Raw genomic sequence first — 22,107 nt, forward strand, 5'->3', positions numbered from 1 at the left:
GCTATATAATGTAACCGGCGAGACGTGAAAAGATGCATGTAGAAAAAATGTGACATCGTCGACGAGATTGAGACTGATTTCGAACCCGGTCGTGGAACAAGAAAGCTATTACAGCGACATCAATTCCTGCGAGGTGTCCATTCATGCGAGACAATATCGCGGCGACGGGAACGTTGTTTAAATATTGGGAAACGCCGGCATGGCATGGGTTATTGAAGTTTCCGCAGACCTTTTTTTATCTGAGTGACCGGGAGGGGTGGAAAGGGGAGTTTTCTTGCGATATCACGCTTGCGGGCGTAGCTTTCGCGAACGACTTTTTGAACAAGACCTCCTGACCCGTTTAAAAGTTTCGTGGCTCCTCTTCCTTCTCACTAACCTTCCTCTCCAACCCACTCTTCCCTCAGCCGTTTTTTCACATCCTTGTTACGAGTGTCTAACTTTCGCGAAATGTTTCCCCTTTTCTTCCACTCAGTTTTTCTCGCGGAATTATTATTAGGGCGGACACTTTAAGGTGTTTCCGTTGTACCCTGTGATCATGTTATACAGAATCCTCCAGGGTGCTGTAAACCTGATAATTTACGTACCTTGACAAATCTCCATAAATTCTTTAATAACTTATGAACATAACGAAATAGAAAGAATTCAAATGTGTTATTATCCAAAATACAAAAATCTCTTTACAATCACATTATTTAAATAAACAACTATTTGCAATGCAATTAAATATCACATGACAACGTATATTTAAAAAAATAGATTGTTTTTAAACGTTCCGCAGTGTTAAAAGCAAAATCAATTTAAAAAAAAATTTGCGAGTTTATAAAAGCAAAAGGTATCTCTAACAATAAACGTAACAATAAAATACTCGAGCAATAATATTTGAATTTTGAATTGTATGTGACGAATACATTCCATTTTTTTTAAACATTTAAGTATAAAAAAAAACACAAGCAAACTCAGAAAACTTTATTCTATTTTATTCAGGATTTCAGAATTGTTTCATCTGCAAATTTCGAAACTATTTTCAATCATTTTTCAATTTTAGAGTTCGAAAATATTAAATTCTTGTGTTTTTAATCTATCAGTAGAGAATTTTTCGTAAAAACGATTTTCTTCCGTCTCGCCAAATCGCTTTCAGACACGCAGGAACTCGAAAATGCCATTATCGCAGATACCCGGGCTTCATTATCATAAGCGCACGATTCGCGAGGCTCGGCACGGCAGCTGTTAATCGTCACGTTCCCGATTCCCTTCTCGATCGCATTTTGCCGCCGGCTATTAAATAATTAAGTGCTGGCACTTAATTCGGCCCGAGCAAAGCCTGGAACGCGGAAGAAAATCGATTCACCGTAACTGCGGAATACTTCCAGGGAGACGCGGTGAGACTATGTTGTGCTCGATAATGAGAAGTACTCGACAAGAGCGATGTGTAATTAGAGACGATGGCGTGCGCCGAATGGCTGAAAGTGGTCAACAGCCCCGTGAAACGCCACGTACGTTTTAAGCCTGATCTACAATGTGCTCTTTGCGTTTTGTCTTGTCCTTTTTGCTTTTTGTTTCCTTGCTTTGTGTATTTTTGTCACACGAAGCCGAGAGACATCGTCATGCACAAAAGGCAAAGATTTTTCTGCACAAAATTAGCAAACAATTCGCCAAATGCTTCGTTTACTTGTATCTCAGCTTTATTTTCTTTATCAGACATATTTTTTATCAGACTATGTTCGATTCACCACGATACCGTGGTCGTATTTAACCTAACCAACATGTTTCTTTGTCTTTGTTGTCCGAGATAAAATTTGACGAACTTCAGAAAAGACAAGAAACACGTGACAAAAAACACGATTGTCGGTAAAACAGTGCGCGAAGAGACAAGAAAGCAAGAGGCAAAAAGCAAGAAATAGGAAGCAAAAAGCATATTGTAGATCAGGCTTTAGTGATGAAAAGAACAGTCCCGATAATGAGCGACACTTCGGCGGTATGTCCCTAGTTGACAAGTGATTTCGTGGATAATTGTCGTGGAAGAGTTGTCCTGAGAGCAGTAGAAATCATTAATTTACAAACGGAATATTAACAAATTTTTTACAATAGAAGAAGATGTCTCTAAATATTAAATTTTCCAATCAGAATTGAAAGAGATAAATAAATAAATAAATAAATAAAGGCAAACAGATAGAGAAAGAAAGAAGCGATTTGTATTTTTTTTTAATTATATATATAAAAATTACTTATACATAAAAACTAATTTTACAGTAAAAATAATTTTTTTATAAATGCTTATATATCAATAATAATTTTGCGATATTATTTATCTCGTAAAAACACTCTTTTAGTTATTGCATTATTATTTACACAGTTCTATTTTATAATATCCTTTGCATGTTATTACGAAAGAATCTTAAGAATTGGACTTTCTAAGATTTCCTCTTGTTCCGCTGAAGTAACGTTAAAATCTTCTTAAAATAACGTTAATGAGCTACGTAATATGGAATAAATTACTTGATTAATGAGAACTCCATAAAAACTTGGAATTAAATTTTTCTTTATTAACTATGTTATCTAACTGAAGCTACTGCTGTCATTACGATAAAATAGGGCAAGTTTAAATTTTATTTTTATAATTATCTACAACACGTTCAAACTTTGTGCAAATAATGCAGTAAATATAATACAATACGATTGCAAAAACGGCGCATTGAACTCACTAGATTGCATCGCATCCAGTCCCTTCTATTGTGTTTCTATCGTTGCCGCAAGGATTACAAGTACGGTTCATTAAAAACGGTTGTTACAGCAGCGAGAAGCATGCCATATGTACCTCACCTAACAATGGTCAGCAGAAAAAGAAATACGGGAGAACAAACTTTTACCTCTGCAATGTAAGAATTTCCAATAAACGAGTTACACGTGCGTCATTATTTCTCGTTCCGAGTAACAAACTACGCTTTTTTTTTCTTTTAACTATCGATTTGCAATCGGTAGTTCGAATTGTGTGCCTACATAAGATTCGTTTGTTTCATTTACGTAATATTGTTTGCTGGTGGAATGTGAAAGTTACAACGAACGCTTGTGCGTTCGGTTCAGCATTTCTTTTTGACGAGTCGAAAGGAAGATAACGAATGAAGATCGGCAATCTGGTCATTTGATCAGGCACGATGAGATCAAGCGACTACTAATTTTGCATATCGCGCAATTCTGTGGATAAATGAATAGACGGATTAAAAGGCGTTTAATTACATCCTTCTTCGCAAGTTGGATTATTGAATCTGTCCGCAATGAATTTTCTGCGAACTGTTCGAATCATGAATGCAATATCACGAACTCCTAATCGATAATTCGAGTTGCACGTAATTTTTTATATGAAATTCTCGCTTATTACGTGTAATCACAAATTGCGACTACATCATCGCTTTGTAATATGAATGAAGATTGAGTTGTTAATCTTTTCACTATGTGATGCAAAATTTTACATCAATATATGTACATCAAGCGCATTGATTTCTTTATAGTTGTTTCAGATTTTACGTAAAAACTCTTTTCATAAAATTATATTCATAAAATTTGTTCTAAATAAATGTTATATGCTTTAATCTTTAAATTATTTAAGTATTTCATTGTAATTAGAATGTATATAAATACATTAGGTTTATTTAATTTAACTCTATTTATTTTTTTTTTTTTCTAAAAAATTAATAAACTTATTTGCAATTGGAACTAAATTCTTGCTACAAATTAACGAGTAATTTGTAAGAAATCATGAATTTTTGTAGTAAAAAAAACAACTTTTTATAGTTGTTATTAATTGTTACATTTTTGCTGAAAACTGATAATTTACCAGTTCTAGCATATTTATTGAAAAAAAAGTTATAAATTTAAATTTTTTGATTAAATCAATTTTTTCAAAATTTTGTGACATTAAGAATATTACATATAACCCAACATCTATCACGTGCACTTTCACCAATTTTCAGTAAAGCTCGACTGCTCGACGTCGTGTATGAGGGCACGTACATGCGGTGCAAGCTAAGGCATAGACGTAATATTCAGGCAAATCCTGTACGAATAGTCTCTTTCTACGTCAGATGTATTTCACGTGCTCAGAATTTGAAGACGCTCTATGCGAAGTGAGACTTCGAATTTACGAAATGAACGTATATTTCAATGTATCTCCTGCAATATTGTGGGTCTGGAACATGAAATATGCTCGTATCTCCTGTCAAAGAAAATATTTTTGTGCAAAACAAAAAAAAACATTAATGTCTTCATAATCACACAGCGTTTCTTCAAGAATTTAAGAAATTTGTTCCTAACTTTCCGTATTCTTATAATTTTTAACAAGGCATAAAAATGGAATTTGAATATATCGTTTATAAAAAGTGATTGAAAAATTATTTTTCAATAAAATAAAAATGAAATATAAAATCTATTTATATAGAAATGCATACATATGAACTATATTTATACAAAAATCTACATTTTCCTCGCTCGTTGTCGATTTATTATTATATTATTAATTTGTAATAAGAGATGAAATTTAAAAAAATTTAAGGATATTGTTTTGAATAATTTTCAATAATTTTTTTATAAGAAATATCTAAAAATAATTCATTATCCGTATATTTCGCAATCTTTTGTCTGTACGCGAATTAAAAATTCTTACGAAAGTAAATAATTAACAGGCTTGACTTAAATCGAATTCAGTATCTATCTCTGGTGCTTCCCAGTTGTAACATGGGTGGTTTGTTATTCCAGCGTGGAAGGGACGCCAACGCTGTTCTCTGCCAACTTTGCGCACGGAGTTATGTCCTCGCGGGCAAATGCTGCGCATAACTTCGCCACGAGTATCTGGCCTTGCAGCTACTACTCGAATGCTGCGGCATATCCTGCGGTGCGGATAATATTGAGTTATACTTGACAATGCATACAGCTTTCTGATATCAATAAGCGAAATTTGTTACGTTAACGCGTAACAAAAGAACAACAGTTGTTTCTATACGAATATCTTGAAAATACTGGTGCTGTTATTTTTGTAACTATTCACGGTTATACTATTATATATCGCTAGATTATAAATAAATAACTTAGATATTGGAAATACAGAGAAATACAAAAAAACAAGGCAAAATATTTTAAAAGTTACTAAATAACAAGAAGGAGGGATATCGATAGGATTAAAATATTATTAATCAACTGACATATATATGAAACATTTAAACTCACAGTACAGAGTAGCTATATGTAATTGTCAATAAAATATTTTTATTGAAAGAACATAAAATGAATATATAAATAAATCTTTGATAATTTTTCTATATGAATTTTTTGGTGAACACCTGCATCACGAGAGATTTGCTACCAAGCTGCTCTGCCGCTATAAATAACTTTCTATCCCAATATAAAATGAATCGATAAAAATAATAATATTCTTCTTTTCTTTTCGGTAACTATCCCCCGGTAGTAGTAGTACTAAAATTGGGTGCACAAATTCGTGCTGAGCGAATCCATGCAACAATATTTCACGTTTGAAAGCACCGTATGCTTTTCCGATACCCGGTTGGTTTGTTTTCCTGTTTGCCTACACAAAGCTCAGCGCTATTTTCACATTTCAATCTATCCGACTGTAGAAAGTCGTTACACGAGTGCAATCGACTGTTCTCGTAAGCAAAACATTTTTGTGTTTTGGCGTTTTAGCCGCGAAGAAGCATGTTCCTCGTACTTCATGCGCGTGGCATTTGTGGAGTTAGACGTTTCCGCGTAGACCCTTAAAAAAGACTGTGAAACTAAAAATTCTGTTTATATCAATATACGTCAATTCGATCGGTTTTATCTTTCGAGCAATATTTACTCATGTGGGTTAAAATATGGTCGAACGTGGGCGAAAATTTAAATAACTAACGAGATTATTGAAAAGAAATATTACTATCTCCGTTTTTAAATATTATTGACGTTCATAAAAATATGTCCACTTTTATCTTTAATATAATGGCTTGATAAAACATTTAATAAAATGAAGAGTTTCTGACTATGTAAAGCAAAATTGCCTTTGTTACATAGAATTGTTTTTATCAATTATTCTAGATATTTATGGCAGTGATAAAATTGATACATTGAATATATTTCAGTTTTATCACTACCATAAATGTCTGATAAATTTTGGGTTAACAACTTTTCAGATTGACGAACTTTAGGCGATTTGCTTAGCGTCATTTAGCGCCAGCGATGCGAATAACGATCGATCGACGCAAGTTTGCCGAAAGGATTGTATCGCACTTGTTTTGCCTGGTCTCTACTGTATGCCACAAATTTATCGGAAATCAAGTTCCCTTTAGACCTCAGGCGTTCGACGAACTTTAGATCGCGCGATTCGTGCGTCGAAGATGCGGTTTACCACCATCGATTCGAAACTCGCGCACAACTCCGGTACCGTATCAAAGTGGTTTGCGAGGCCGTCAATCCGTTACCCTTCCTGCGACATAATAGTGTTAAATATCAAGCGAGTGTTGTATCACAGAATTAACGTTCTGCGTGCGAATTTTGCCACGCTATCAGAACGTGCATTTTTTTTGCGAATTTCAAGTAAAAGAGTACCTACGCTGTATCGACATTTTTAGTCGGAATTTTATCGCGCCCGTATGAATATTGATTACGGAACTGTATCACTACGCAAATTGAATTCGATCGTTGTGGATAGCAGATTTGAATTTTGATGTTTTTTATCGGTAAAAAAAACGGTTCGAAGAAACATGCGTGTAGTCGAAAGCTCGTTTGACGTCACGCAAAAATACACAAAGAGATTTTATTCTACCGTATTTGAAAGAACTCGGCGAAATGTGTTTGTATGTGTGCGCCCGCCATCGCGCGTTATGGAAAATAGATCGACTTCCTGTCAATAAACCGCATTCTAATCTACTTTCAATGCGCAATACTCGCGCATAATGTGGATTTGTTTTAATTAACGTCAATTTCCAGTCAATCACGTGTAAAAAGCAAATTATTATTCATGTCAAGCAGAGCAACGTTAAAAATATTATAATTAACGTACGTGAATGCGCCGAAACAGGTTCGATTATCGACTGTTGCTGCTGATTGCTAGAATGGACGGAGAAAAATCGGATGGAAACGACCGACCGTTTCGAAACGAGAATAAATTTGTGGTCGTAATTTGGTAACCGTTTGACTGGGAAGCGATTAAAGCCAGCGCTATAGGGTTTATAACGATCGTTCGGTTAACATACGTACGTACGTACGTATCTACGCTACGTAATGCAGTCCCGACCATGAACGAACTGCAGACACTTGTTAGCCGACTAATTAGCAGCGGCAGATGAGATCGGATTACCAAAAAAAGAAGAAATTGCGCAGGTGCACATGAGACGCGAGGCAAAGAAAACACGAGGAACGTGTTATATATATATATATATATATATATATATATATATATATATGTTATATATATATATATATATATATATATATATGAGAGGAGGCGGTGGAATTAGATAGAAAGAGAAAGAGAAGAGAAGCAAAGAGAAAGGAGTTTTTACGATTACGTCTTTTTATGATCATGCTTTTGTGCGTGCATATCGCGCGTGGCAGCACGCAGTAAAACGCAGTGAGATTAGTTTAAACCGGAGCTTACGGCAGGACGCAGCCAAAAGAAAAAACCTGCACCGACGAACCCACGGTAACCGCATGACTATATTGAACCGTGAGGTAAGGCTGTTAACATTCCTCATTGTGGAAGTTCCTGTGAACTTTTGTTAGTTTAATTATATCATAAAAAATGCAGTAGAATTGCTGTGTGTGTGTGTGTATTTCTCTTTCTATCTCTACGAGTGCGGATATTTTATTTATTTAAAATTTCTTTTTTGCATTTAAGAATAAATGAATAAATGTGTATTTAGGCGCGCGAACTGTACTTACATTAAAAATATCGCTAATAATATAAAAATATAATCTAAGCAAAAGGTTTTACTAATATTGAAGAAAAAGTACTTGTTTCGAATGAAACATTTACCGTTTCATACATATATCAAAGAATGTTATCAATATTAAATTTTTTCTATAGTTACTAAATTATTGCATTGCAATAAAAATGTATTTTAATTAAAATCAAGGGAATTGTTAAACGTAAAACTACGGTATTGCTATACATATGTGTTTCAATGTCGAAGTAATACATGAAAATTACGAAAGGAACGAACAATACTCGCAATCAGCGAAAAAGTTTCAATCTGTTGATTTACGCGGTTTCTTACGAAGCCATTGAACGCAAAACGTGAGTTCGAGCTCTACAATGGAGAAATAGCAACGCGAAATATTTCCAATCTCGAAGTTTCATGCTCGAAGTTCTCGCATTGAGCCATCTTGCCCCCAATGCCTGATCCTTTTCTACGTCGCGCCCACCATCTTTTACACCCACACACAAATTGCACCCTTTGCACCCCCCGCTGTTCTCGCTACGTATGAATCCTCTGCCAGGGAAATAACAAAGTTCCCGGGTTCGAGACTGAGAAGTTTGCGACACTTTTATCTTTTTTTTTTACCTTCAGTTTCTCAGTCATGTGTCCCACTCTTCTAGTCACTTCACTCTTTGCCTATCGCGTTATATTCCACGAGTTACGAAAAATTATCTCTCGTAAAAAGCTGATATCTGGCTACCCTTCAATAATATAAAATTACTATACAGGTATGAACAATGAACTACCTAATTAGACAGAATTATTTAGCTCAAAAGCTTTGTATTAGTTGTGGTATACAGCGATCTGGTATTTTATCCAAATATTACAATTAATCGCACTTGCAAAGAACCTTAATTAAAGAATCTTTCAATTTAGATTACAGTACAAATGTTTTAGCAATAAATAGAACTATATTTATTTGTTATTACATTATTAAAATTTGTTGAATTATTTAATACAATTTTATCTCTTATTTCTTCTTTAAGCAGATTATAAGATAATTTATAGTTAATAATATTAAGTAATAAGTATCATATTGTTATTATTTATACTGATGATAAATATAACACATTTTCTTCATATGTATGGTAATGTAAATGTTATGCGAAAAATGACAAAATACAATAGTAAGAGAGATTTTTAAATTAAAAGCTCTCATAACGTTTCTGGTCTGTTTCTGGGTCATATCCAGAGTTACCCCAAATCTCTTTGCCTGCATGCCAGATTCCTATCTCCAGCATGTGAAAGTCTCATACATAATTTACTCCGTATCACACGAGCGATCTGCAAAATTAACTTAAACACGAGCGCACTGCGCCAACTCGGAAGTGCACGAGAAATATTTACGGAGTCGAGGAGAGAGTGTCCGCCGAAGCGGCCGTATCGATTACGAACGCCGCAATCTAGGAAGCTGCAATTCGGCGCACATACCCGGGAATCAAAACACGTCACGGCAAAAGAAGGTGAAAAAGGGAAGCGGAGCGGAATAAAGGGAAGTTCCGTGCGAACGCGGATTCCTCCATCCTTTTGTTTCGATGTTTCCTCGGCAGGACTATCGCGCTTCACGGTAGCTTCTGCGGCCGATGCTTTTCCGGATTGCGCCTGAACCCCATCCATTTGCGCCGGTCGTCGATTTTCCTCGGCGACAGGAGTAGCGCGAAAATCGCATCCGCTTTTTTCCCAGGGAGCTAAAGATCGTCCCTCTCTCTCCTCCTCTCCTCTCCTCCTACGAAAATACACGCCGTTAGTCGCGTAAATCCACTCACCGATTTCGTCGTATTATCACGGGCGCATGGTCGAGTAATTTATTCGCGGGGTTGCATCCAAACTGACATTTTTCTATCATATCGGAATCATAAAACATCCGCGTGACAGATCAGCGTGACGTATCCTCGTGACAAGTGTTGCAGTTTTGACGTGAATATTGCCACTGACACACCTTGCTTACATGTGTAATGTCTGACCGTCGCAAATCACGCTGGCTACGTTCGCTCGGACGCGTCGAAAAATTGCAACTGTGACGAGGATGCGTCGTGCTCTAAAATATGCACCGGCGGCATTTTTGACAGTGTAACAAGGCTAGCAGAGCCTGCATATAAAAGACATCGCATAACTTTTTATTTATTTAAATTGTCATATAAATATATTTGAATTAAAATATCAAATTTTCATAATTAAACAACAGTAGAATTAGAATGTAAAGTTGATAAAAATCCGCTAATTTATATGCGATAGTAATGAATTGAGTACTCATGGTAAATTAAATTAAATAAATGGTTGAGTACAAATATTAATAAGCGTTAAATATTTATTAATAAAGAAATTATGTGTCTACACAGAGTGAAATTCCTTCCTGCGATGACTATATGATAACGACAACTTTTAAAGGTGAACTTTCATCGCTTCATGTACTTGACAAAATTTTTACACCTAATCGCTGACGTTCTCTGCCGAGATTCGCAACACTCCAAGAGCATACGAATGATTTCTCTGACCATTGGCCGCCATCTTCACCTCGCTCCTATCCCTAGAGAAATTTCCATGAAATATTGCGCTCAGTCACGTAACATGAATTGCGACCGTGGAATTTCCGATTCACTTGCCTTGTGTTCGCGCATTTGCCCCTGAATTTCCACTTACATGCACCCGCTCTATCTAAAAGATCGTGATTGAAAAATCTGAAAAAAAAATCAAATAACATCCAGAAGAAAAAGATCTCTGCAAACCGTTACCGAGATACTCGTTATTTAATGTACATACGTCTCGTGCGTTGCTGTACGCATCGCGCGTATAAAAGGCGTGTATTTTTAAAAATACTTTCGCTAAATGGAACCTAGCTTCGCATAAACGTAATACATAATTCTATAAGGGAGACATATGGCAGAAATTTTGCAAATTTTCGTTTCTTCCGTGCCGTATAAATTCTCAACGCGTTAAAATGCATGCCGCCGTTCGGGCGGAACGACGTCTTTGGAAGAACATCTCGAAGTAATTTTTCTTTCCAGCAGCGAGTCCCGGCGAAATGGTTCCAGCGAAGCTGCTTGTGGGAAGATCGAGAGTCTCCGATTGTTTTTTTAGAATTTTTTTGAGTTCACCTACAGTGAGGGAGGGGAGCAAAGAAATAAAAGGAGAAACAGAGACACAGAGAAAGAGAGAGAGAGAGAGAGAGAGAACTCGTGCGCCGCCGCCGTGCAATTTCAAACGTTACGATGTCCCCGGGGAAGCGAAGCTACAAAGTAATTTTTCCCTCGCTTCTCTCCCTCACTCGCTTGCTCGCAGGATATTCCCGGTGAAACTTAAAAGTGCCGCGAAACCCAGTTTGCCTCGCATGACCCCTTTTGAAGCTCGCCCATGTAGTTGAAGCACTTGAATAACGAATGTAACGACGTTCCCCGTTCATAACGTACGACGTTCTACGACGTTGTACACGGATACTACTCGCGTAAACTGAACCACATTCTCAATATCATATCGTACGTTACGGCAATTGTTCCAAGAAATTCATGCGTGGACACGAGTGTGCATTGGAGAGAACAGAGACTTTTACGCCAGAGAGAGGCTATTAGAATTCGGGTCGCGACTTAAATCGACTACGGCACGTCGCTTTTTTATGGCCAAACGGTGTCGATCGCCAAATTGACGCGTTAATTATGAAACGAGCAATATCGCGGCTCCACCTACGAGCACGGAATATCGAATCGACCACCCAATTTAATCCTTTGCGGCCCCTCATTCGGTGGGCCAGATAGGATCCGATTATCCATTCATACGAAATAGCGAAACGTGTGCGGTAAAGCGAATTTTTAAAACAATTTTTCCTATCAAAATACTAATCGAGTAGAAATAATTAAGTAATTATTCAACTCTGTGAAATTAGTTAATAGACATACTTATCTAAAATAGGCGTATTTATCTCTATTCTGTATTCTATTTCTCTGCGCTTGAGAAAAAATGTTTCAATAAACAATTAACTGATGAAATGTCAGTTACTGAAATAATAATCAGTTTATTAAAATAATTTATCAGTATTTTTTTTTTTCCAAGAATATTCCCGACACATAATATCAAAATGACACAATTCATTTAAAATAATAAAATACTACTTTCTTTAAGCAATATTCAGCGATTTGTGACGCCACAGAAATAAACGATACCGCTCGACCTAGTAAATAACTTCATAGATTAAATCTTTGAAAACATCAATGCACGCATCCACTCAGCATATTCAACGGATGGCTCGCCTCGACCATACTCTTTTAATATGGTCCTTTATTACAGTTGACATTTGGATGCAAGCCAATTCAAGTCTTTCTCCGCTACTTCTGCATCTTTTCCAAACTTTCTTCTGCACTTCCGCTTCCATACTCAAGGAAATTAACGATAGATTGCAAACTACTCACATGCACAAGATGTTTTTTCTAGTTTCTGAAAGCAATTGTAGCAAGTACTGCGAAATTTCGATGATGGTACTTCCTCTTGAATTGCTGTGCCAGTGAGCCATGCGATATTGCATTTGTATCAATCATATATTTTCATCTTTTTAAATGCTTCTACATTATTATAAAAATAAAACATACACTTCTAGAAGAAATAAAATAATCTAAATTTTTTTTAATGATTTAAATAGTTCTAAAAATCTATATTTTATTATATTTTTAATCTTGACTACTGTACTTTGAAACATACGCTAATTGAGATTTTAATCTAAACAGTGATGGCCGAATGAAATTACTTATATGAATTATTTTTCGTAGAATACAGATCGTACGCGAGATTATGGAAATTTATTTCAAAGACGGATGAAAGCAATATCGACTCGTAGTTAATGTGAAAGCTAAGCGTGACACGTGCGACGAATGTAACGTTACTATTCAGCAACGCGACTGAATAGATTCGGTTCAATATCAGTCGTCTATAGAAGCGAACGATCGTATAATCGTCGTTTGGACCAGCGCGGCGGCGGTGTAGGATTTCAACAATATCGTTCACATGTCACTAAATCATTTTCTGTTCATTAATCATCAGGCGGTAGGTCATAGTAAATTTATATCTTATTTTGGCCTACTCTATTTTAACTTACTTTATTTTGATACGCACATTATATTATTTTTTTATATGGACACTCGATTGATTTGTAAACGAAGTTATGTATCATAGCAAAACTAAAATTCTGAAACTATCTTTTCGTAAGAAAAACATTTTTAATAAAAAAAAATTGAAACATGTTTTCTTCGTAATAAATTATTTCTCTCTAATTTGCACGTGTAACTTTTCAATCTATGTAGATGTTGAAGTTTTCTATAAAACAACAATGAAAATTTAATTTTAATTTTTTGCGAGACATTGTATTATTATTTTTGAAAATTGTCTGCGCTTAATTGAAATGAAACCCAACATATATATATATATATATATACGAACGTCGCAAAATACTATGAAAATATGGTGTGATGAATCACAAATTCCGTAATGATTATTGCCAACTAAAGTTAGCTTCACGCAAATATTTCCGTAAGACCGCCGGAAGTTCAAACAACGCCGAGGCTCTCTCAGAGCTCAGCCGGTGCAGAAAGCGACGTGTATGGCCAGCCGAGTATGAACAGACCGCATTCCCGCGGTCAACGAGTAGTGCGGGTCGTCGTTTGGTCGGGCAGTGGATACAGTTAAACGACATTGCTCAGCACTCAAGTAATTCTCGTTCTTTTGTACATGGTTTGTAGCACCGAGCTGAGCTAATCCCTCTTGTACACGAATCTCCCGGCTCTCGCAGCGGATATTTTCCGGTACGATTGAACCTTTTATACATGTGCCTTTGATTCGAGCCCGTCATTCGATCTTGTCGCGTAAAACCCAAAAATATAAAAGCAGAGATGAGCAAAGGAGCTTATGTTTATTTTCGTTAAAGATTGACGGATTTCATTCAGTTAAATGACTATTTCATCAGAAATGAGTGTTATAATACTTGCGCGGCGAATTAAAAATGCAAATCCTTGATGTAAATGATGCATGATAAATAAGCTTTATCCATAATCAATCATCGTTGAGAAGAAAAAAAACCCATCAATCACTCTTCCAAGGAATTTACGCTGGCGGGCGAACGTATTTCCTCCTTCGCTCAACAATCTCGTAAACAGAATAATGCAGGGAACAAAGGGATATGCTTCATCTACATGACTCTTTCATATAATCATATAACGTATGGGAAAGTACCATGGTACGCCCTACTACAGATTATTCGCGGCGAAGATTAAACCCCGGCCATCGTGTACGATTTTCCTCCATATTTGCAAGCTGCCTTGCTGGCAAAGGAGAGAACCTTGGAAAGTGAGCAGCGATACCTTTGATGCCTAGCTCGAGAAATAATTCACTGTTTCGTTTCCGTGAATTTCAAATCTCGGCGACAGGCAAACGTCCACCAACATCGCTTGGATGAGCAGGTCTTAATAATTTATAATCTCTGTCAAAGCCACACATCTCTTTCGAGAAAATACTAGTCATTTCTGAGGTCATCGGCTTCAAAGGTGCGGAAACAACAGGCGTACTGTATACACGACTGTTGTTACTTCGTGTTGTTTCCCTTTCGGTCTATCTTCATTACACGAGATAATCCCGCGGGGACAATACGTTACTCTCGTATGCTGTGCTAAATGCATGTATCAAAGAAACTTTCACGGCATAGTATTAAATCGTTTTATGTCACACACGTTTTCAAGTCATTCGTTTTTCTGCTGAACAATTTATCTGACAAATTGCCCAGAAAAAAAAAAACTCTCTTTGACTGTTGAGTATGTGGTCATATATACAGCGTCCACATTTGAATAAAAGTTTATTTTTGCGTAATGCCCAAAGCGAATGCTGTATAATAGTTCAAAAATTAATAAAAAGGTAATATTTATAATATTATTGTAATTAATATATATTATTTTGCCATATCTTCTAATTAACATTTACATTTCTAATTAATTGCATTCTAATTATTACTGAAAAATTACGCACATTTCACTTGTCAATGAAAAAAATTTATTCATATCGTTTATTTAATTTGAACACAAGCGTTTAGCTATCGATTTATCTTCTAAATACAATCGAAATATGGAAGATTATCTGTCACGTTATCCGCTGTATTTTATTGCAGAGTGGCGGCCAGAGTGGTGTATGGACAGTAAGCGTGATTATACTGTCGATTGGCACCTGGGTGGGTAGAGTCGGGCCACGTCCAGCGGATGGGGAGCTCGCGCTCCTGACGTCGCCGCGTGAGCGATTGGAAACCGTTCGACAGGTTCTTTCTGAGGTGCCTTTGATCGACGGCCACAATGACCTACCGTGGAACATCCGCAATTTCCTCCATAACCAGTTGGCGGAATTCGATTTTGACAGAGATCTGCGTCAAGTCGCGCCCTGGAGCAAAAGCGCTTGGAGTCAGACCGATCTCGTCAGACTGCGGCAAGGCATGGTCGGCGGTCAGGTAATTGCAAGGCGTATTACAAAGTCGCGTATCGAAGGAGATGTCAAAATAAAATAATATAACGATCTTATTAATATAATTTCTTCAACAATCAAATGCTTGGAATCAGCATTCCTTAGAAGGAAACCTCTGACTAAAATAATATTTCTACATCTTTGTCCGCAGTTTTCATAATTAAAATTGACTATTGAGCTTCTTATATGTTTAATGTAAAATGTGTATATTCTTAGTACATTTTTAGTACTTTTATAAATATTAATTTAATAACTGACCGCGCAAAAACCACGTTTTCCAGAATAAAGCTACGTTATTATGCAATGTAATAAGCAATCTAGGCTCGGACGTTTCGCGGAAACCATACTAGAGATGACTAGGCGAGTTTCAGGTGTCGGCGATATTATGAGCGTGACGGATTGAATGCATCGATTATCGTCGCATGCGAGCACTCAGGAGCTCGTTAGGTCTGAATGATGCGAGCATTAAGCGGGTATCATGCTTGCACGCACACATATATTGTAGAAATTGTAGTGATCTAAAAGGAAATAGTTGTTGCGCGCACTAAGAATAATAAATAACTATATAATAATCTCGCGTTGAATCTTTTTACTTGTTTCGCTAATAAAATTTAAAATAAAATTGTATATGAAAATATATTTGTCCTGGTATATATGCTACACGAGAATAATGAGAAGAGAATATAATTCTAATAAAATGTAACAATTACGCGAAAAGTTCTGCGAGATAAGAATTCGAAAGATAAAACAATTTTTTCAAGCGCAAACAACATTGTGCATTCCAGCAACTTGCATTTCTTTTCCTGTAAAGGGAAGATATTGCATAACTGTGACCGAAACATTTCTTTTTGCATATTTTAACATTACATGTATGATAATGAATTATTATAATGCCAAGATATTTTCTTCATTTTTTAATTAATTTGTAATTTTTTGTGATACAATTGTAAATTAAAATATGTATTTATATTTTAACTAAAAATACTTTTTTTTTAAGGGAATAAAATATTTCCTTAAAACTTTCTTTTATGCCATATTTTCTACGTTTTTCTCGGAATTTTTTCTCACCGTTTCTTTTTAAATATACGAAAGAACTATGGTTGCTCTAAACTATCTACGCAATCTTTTCCGACAATTATATTTAATGATTCGTATTCTAGTTTTGGGCCGCTTACGTGCCGTGCGAATCTCAGCATCTTAACGCGGTCCAGTTGACTCTGGAACAGGTGGACCTCATTAAGAGGCTCATAGAAAAATACTCTCAGCACATGCAGTTCGCTGCATCGTCGACGGGTAAGTACAGCTCACCGTGCGATATGTAAAATGCTCAAGAATAATATCCCGCGATCGACAGAGCGCGAATTTTATTCAACTATATTTCTGACTTTTAGAGATTTTGGAAGCTCACGGGAGGGGCAGAATAGCTTCCCTGATTGGAGTGGAGGGTGGGCATAGTCTAGGAAGTAGTTTAGCCGTTTTAAGAACACTTTACCAACTGGGTGTACGGTACCTTACACTGACACACACCTGCAACACACCATGGGCGAGAAGTTCGTCGGTGGAAGACGACGATGAAGATGGTAAATTAGATGCAAGTTTGGAATAAGCATCTTCTTCAGAATGAGCAGAACTAAAACTTGCTAACTTATAATTTCGTAAAGATTCATAGATACACAAGTAGTTAAAAAATTAAACTACAGTAAAAATTTTTAAGTAAAATATTTCCATTTATATTTTTTCTGAGATTTTTCTATGTATATATGTTACTTAATCTTCATAATCAAGGATTTATGTCTTTTTTAATTCTGTAGAAGTATAAATAATGCCGACATCAATATCTTTTAGGCGGAGGCCTGACAGCATTCGGCGAGACAGTAGTTAAAGAAATGAATAGGCTCGGAATGCTGATAGACCTCAGCCACACAGCGAGGGCGACTATGAGAGCTGCTCTAAGAGTCAGCAAAGCACCGCTCATTTTTTCACACTCCTCTGCGTTCGCTATTTGTAATTCCTCCAGAAATGTGCCCGACGATATTCTTAAGCAACTGGTAAGTACACAAAAAGTTTTACAATCTGTAAAATGCATTTAACATTATTAATTAAATCTTATTTTTCGTTAATAAACTATCCTTGAAGATAAAAAAAATACTTTTTTTAATAACGATATAATTCAAGAGTTTAAACAAAATTATGTAAAAATTCTTTTATGACATTTCCTTTTGTACAAAATATTTTGTGCAATAATTACAACATTGATAATTGTATAAGAACAACCGATGCGGGCTAAACGACATTCTTGCGGCAAAATTCGCACTTCGTAAACGCGAAAATAGACAATTGGCGATACGAAAGAGCAACGCGATGTGTCGAAGATAAAGGCCCCTTTTTTTTTTCGTCTGTCTTCTCCGATCTTTCAGAGGGCAGATAATTATCCTGGGGCAGCGGTCGGAGTTCAATAGCGCGAAACATTTACCGGCAGCGATTCCGTTCTATTGTTGAGTTTTGTGCTCTATTAAGGAACGCCCGGTTCACTCCAGCTCGTTAAGAGGCAAATTATCAAGGTCGAAAATTAACGGCACCGAGTCGACGGTGAATGTGGTACCGCGATAACGAGGTCTCCCTTTCCGCCGCTCGTCGATTCTATCGATTCTTCTGTCGCCCCGGGGGTTGTACGTTTCGTTTTCGAAGCAAAGGCGCGGCTAGGATACAGTTTTCCCAGTGCGCCAGCGGAAAATTACGTGTTACACCTCTCATTGAGCTGGCTTGAAATTCCCGGCGTGACGGTGCGAGGCACGTTCAAATTGCACAACTACTAGAATTACGCGCTCCATTCTCACGTGCTTGTTTCCAGGCTGATAACGGTGGATTGGTAATGGTCACGTTTTACAATTATTTCGTGAAATGCGGACCTCAGGCCAGCGTCTCGGACGTGGCCGAGCACATATACTACATTAGAAACCTGATTGGCGTGGACCATATCGGAGTCGGCGGAGATTTCGACGGCATCAACAAGTACGTTGAAAACGAGATAGCTCAACGTGAAACTTAATGATACCTTTGAAAATATGTATCGGGAACCATGCCTTGATCCTCATACAATTTGCATGTACGATATTGCTTCAGTAACTTAAGCTGAAATTCAATTATCCACAATCCCTACAACGTCAACTATCGCAGAAAGCTCGATCCTTTGCTTTGACAAATTAATCTTCAGTAAATTATTTTATCCTGATTTTCTTCGCAGTGAATAAAAAATGAAAATCGCGTTTCTAATTGCGTGTGAAACTACTTCCTCTCTCCGTAGAACTCCTCGTGGTCTCGAAGATGTCTCGAAGTATCCCGAACTATTCGCTGAACTTCTTCGGAGTGGCAAGTGGAACGTGCTCGACCTAAAGAAAGTCGCCGGCTTGAATTTACTGCGGGTCCTCACACAGGTTAGAGTCGATTAAGGTCTAAGGTGCGGTTGTACGTACACATACCCTACGGCGGACCTTAATACCGTCATATTTCTACCGTAGTAATGCGTATTGCTAGTCTCGCTACATTACACGACTGCGCGCAACTATATAGCTTTCCTCGTGCTCATAAATTGTCGCCCTTTAATATTTAACAAGCGTGAAAAGTGGTAATAACAAATTTTCGTTACTCAACGATCATTATTATTATTTTGTTCGCGATTCACGAGCAATTCATAAGCATAAAAAAAAATGAGACAAAAGAATATCTCATTAAATCATTTTTCTAAGTAGGAAAAGTTCCCTTCTTCTTATAAATAGCATGATAATTCTGTAAGGTAGTACGGCATTATATCTTTTACGATGGCATTAATATTTTTACGATGACATTAATATTAACAATATTAAATCAGGTGGAGCGCGTGAGGGACGAGCTGAGAACGGCGGGGATTACGCCGCTCGAGGAATATCTTCCAGACTCGCCCGACACGATCGGTAACTGTGCTCTGGATATTAACTCCGTGCAAAGGGTCACGGAAGTCTGATCGATCGGCTGTACGCACTGCCCGACGACACGCGAATTAATCTTATGCCAGCACGACCATTCCGCACAGATGGGCATGGCCGGAAGACAACCGGTCGCACCAAGAGCGCGGATTAAAGGAGAAAATTTGATTATCTCGTTCACTATGATCTCTATGCTCGCAAAAGTTCTTCGAACCTCGTGCGAAAGCTCAATTGAACGTCGACATTTGCAAAGGCTCAAAATAAACCTACCTCGATACCTGTTTCACAAAGGCGACGGACAGCGGATATATCGATTACGCTTTATTTAAAGGAAGGTAACATTCTCACGTTATATTAAAAAGTAATCGGAAGTTATGCGTTGTCTATAAATAATCATAAAAATATCAAACGTTCAACGTAAGTGGCAGTAATCTTTTTGCATTTAGAAAAATCAAATGTTAATAATAGCGGAAAATGTGTGTAGAAATAATTCGTTTTCCAGTGTGAACCTCAACCATGCTTCTTCGATATACATATAGCGACACTATTTGTAAACACGATAGAATCACAAATTGCAACATTTAGTTCTGATCTGTTCGTCGCCATTAATTACCCGTAATACGCAAACAGACTTTTCTACTTGATAAAATTCTAGCGAATCGTTAACAGGCTGGTCATTACTTTAAGATCTACGCTATCTTGCTGCAAATATCTTCACGATCATGTAAATATCTAAACGATAAGCGATGCGCCATCCAATATTCGCGTGAAGATAAAGCGTCATTTTACTGATGCACGAGACTGTTTCTAAACTTCGATGTCTTCCTCTCTTGGAAACGATCGTAATATGTGTGTGAAACTGTGAACCCCGGCTGTATACCTTTGAACGTCTTCCTTCCCCTCATTGCACCGACGAAAACACGTGCTCTACAAAGCGGATGTTTGTAGAAGGAAGAATCGATGTCGTGTTCCTGCGAGCAGCATACGTGACGCTCATAATTAACAAAATTCTGAAATCTTTTCTTTGCATTTGTAAACTTTTTTATTTGTTATAGTTTATTGTCCGAAGCCTGATTTTGTCCAGATTGATTGCATTACGTTAGGTTAAAGAATTTATATTTTTACACGAAAAGAATTAAATGGTTTCGTTTAAAATAACGCATTTTTATTTCTGAACTGCACATATGTATGTATTGGTCCTTTGATTTACGCAGAGCATCCGTTCTACGTGGTCTTTTTTACGTGATTGAGAATGGAGTTCGCGTAAATGGAGTTTGCCAATATGAAAAAAAATGTGCAAGAGAAAAAAATCTATGTGAATTGTAAAAATATTCATTTTACATATTTGCATAAAAATAACAATATTAAAAATTAAGAAAAATAATTTAAAATTTTCTATCTTATAACTGTCAGTACTGTACTCTGAAGTAATCAGTCGATGTAATAGATACAATCAAATAAAGACTCTCTGATCTGAAATAATTTCAATAAATATCGTAAAAGTTACATTTTCTGATGTCTAAAAAGATCGCGTGAAACTGAAACGGCATAAAAACAGTATCACATAAACGGAAGAATTATTTATAGATTTATAAAAACCGCATATATCAAAGGATAAGTGTAATTCTATAATTAGATCTTTTTAAAGTTAATAAATTTTTTTAAATATTCTGTTAAAGATCTCTCTGAATATTTCTTATTTTATTATTTCAAAAATATAATTTAAAATATGTGTCTATAATTAATGAATGTAATGAGATATCAACACACTAACATTATCTTTTTAACTGTTATTTGAAAACTATAAAATTATCCAAAGTTCTTAAATTGCAGTAATTCCAAGTTATTAAAATTATATGCCAATAAACAAATCTATTTCCAGACTTGTTAACGTCAAAACTCATACTTACACATATCAAAGTAAAATATTAAAGCTACTCATATTTTATACAGCAATAACTATTCTAGCTTTGCACAAATTTCTCACAACGAAACTCGGAGTTATGGAGGTCAGATCAAGTGTCACATATATTCTAAAGATGTTGCTCGCAGTGACAAATATCGATGAGAACATAATTGATAACGTACGTGTTTTTCGACGCATTATATGCTGGCCTGCGATCTATCGTTAAAACGCAGCCGGCAGTATCCTTGATCAAAGCATCATCTAAAGTCTAAAGACGGGACATTTGAAGTTGCCTGGAATAACCACTCGAGTATCCGGACGAGATCGCTTTTGCGTCAGTTTGTTCCTGGTAATTTTCACATATCGCCGTCCACCTATCTGTGTCTCGTGTGCACTTATTATATAATTCGCGCAGGATGAAATTCACGATCAGAACCGAGTGTGAGAATCGAGTCGACGACTCGGGCAAGAAATTAATCAGTTTGCGCGGATTATACCTCACTCCGCCGTTTGGAGTAGGTAATAAATTCTAGGATATCAAAGTTTCGTTGTATCTCTCGAACGAATTCTATAAATAAATGTTTCTATTGTAATTTTACTATATTCCTTCTTCTCCGATACACATGCATATATTAGTCTTTATTTGCTAACATATATATTTAAATTTCAAAAAACATCTGATTTTGATTTAATAATTTTCAATTCTGAATATCCTGCCACTTAATAATTTATGCAATTGAACAAAAAAAAATTTATATTGTTTATACTTATATTTATTCGGAAAAAATGCATAGCTTGTTAA

At 36.4% G+C, this 22,107-nt stretch overlaps 1 protein-coding gene across 1 annotated transcript in view; it reads left to right on the top strand.

The window, feature by feature from the left end:
- LOC105205498 (dipeptidase 1) overlaps positions 1-21,898 on the top strand; it is a 98,761-nt gene extending 76,863 nt beyond the window's left edge. Inside the window, exons 2-8 of the mRNA XM_011174867.3 lie at positions 15,094-15,423; positions 16,598-16,730; positions 16,829-17,017; positions 17,283-17,485; positions 18,289-18,449; positions 18,742-18,871; positions 19,306-21,898. Of these exons, the coding sequence (XP_011173169.1) occupies positions 15,094-15,423; positions 16,598-16,730; positions 16,829-17,017; positions 17,283-17,485; positions 18,289-18,449; positions 18,742-18,871; positions 19,306-19,437 (1,278 nt within the window). The 3' untranslated portion in view covers positions 19,438-21,898. The remainder of the gene's footprint in view (positions 1-15,093; positions 15,424-16,597; positions 16,731-16,828; positions 17,018-17,282; positions 17,486-18,288; positions 18,450-18,741; positions 18,872-19,305) is intronic.
- Positions 21,899-22,107: the final 209 nt, after the last annotated feature.

This window comes from Solenopsis invicta, chromosome 11, assembly GCF_016802725.1.
Source record: "Solenopsis invicta isolate M01_SB chromosome 11, UNIL_Sinv_3.0, whole genome shotgun sequence".
Lineage (NCBI taxonomy): Eukaryota > Metazoa > Arthropoda > Insecta > Hymenoptera > Formicidae > Solenopsis > Solenopsis invicta.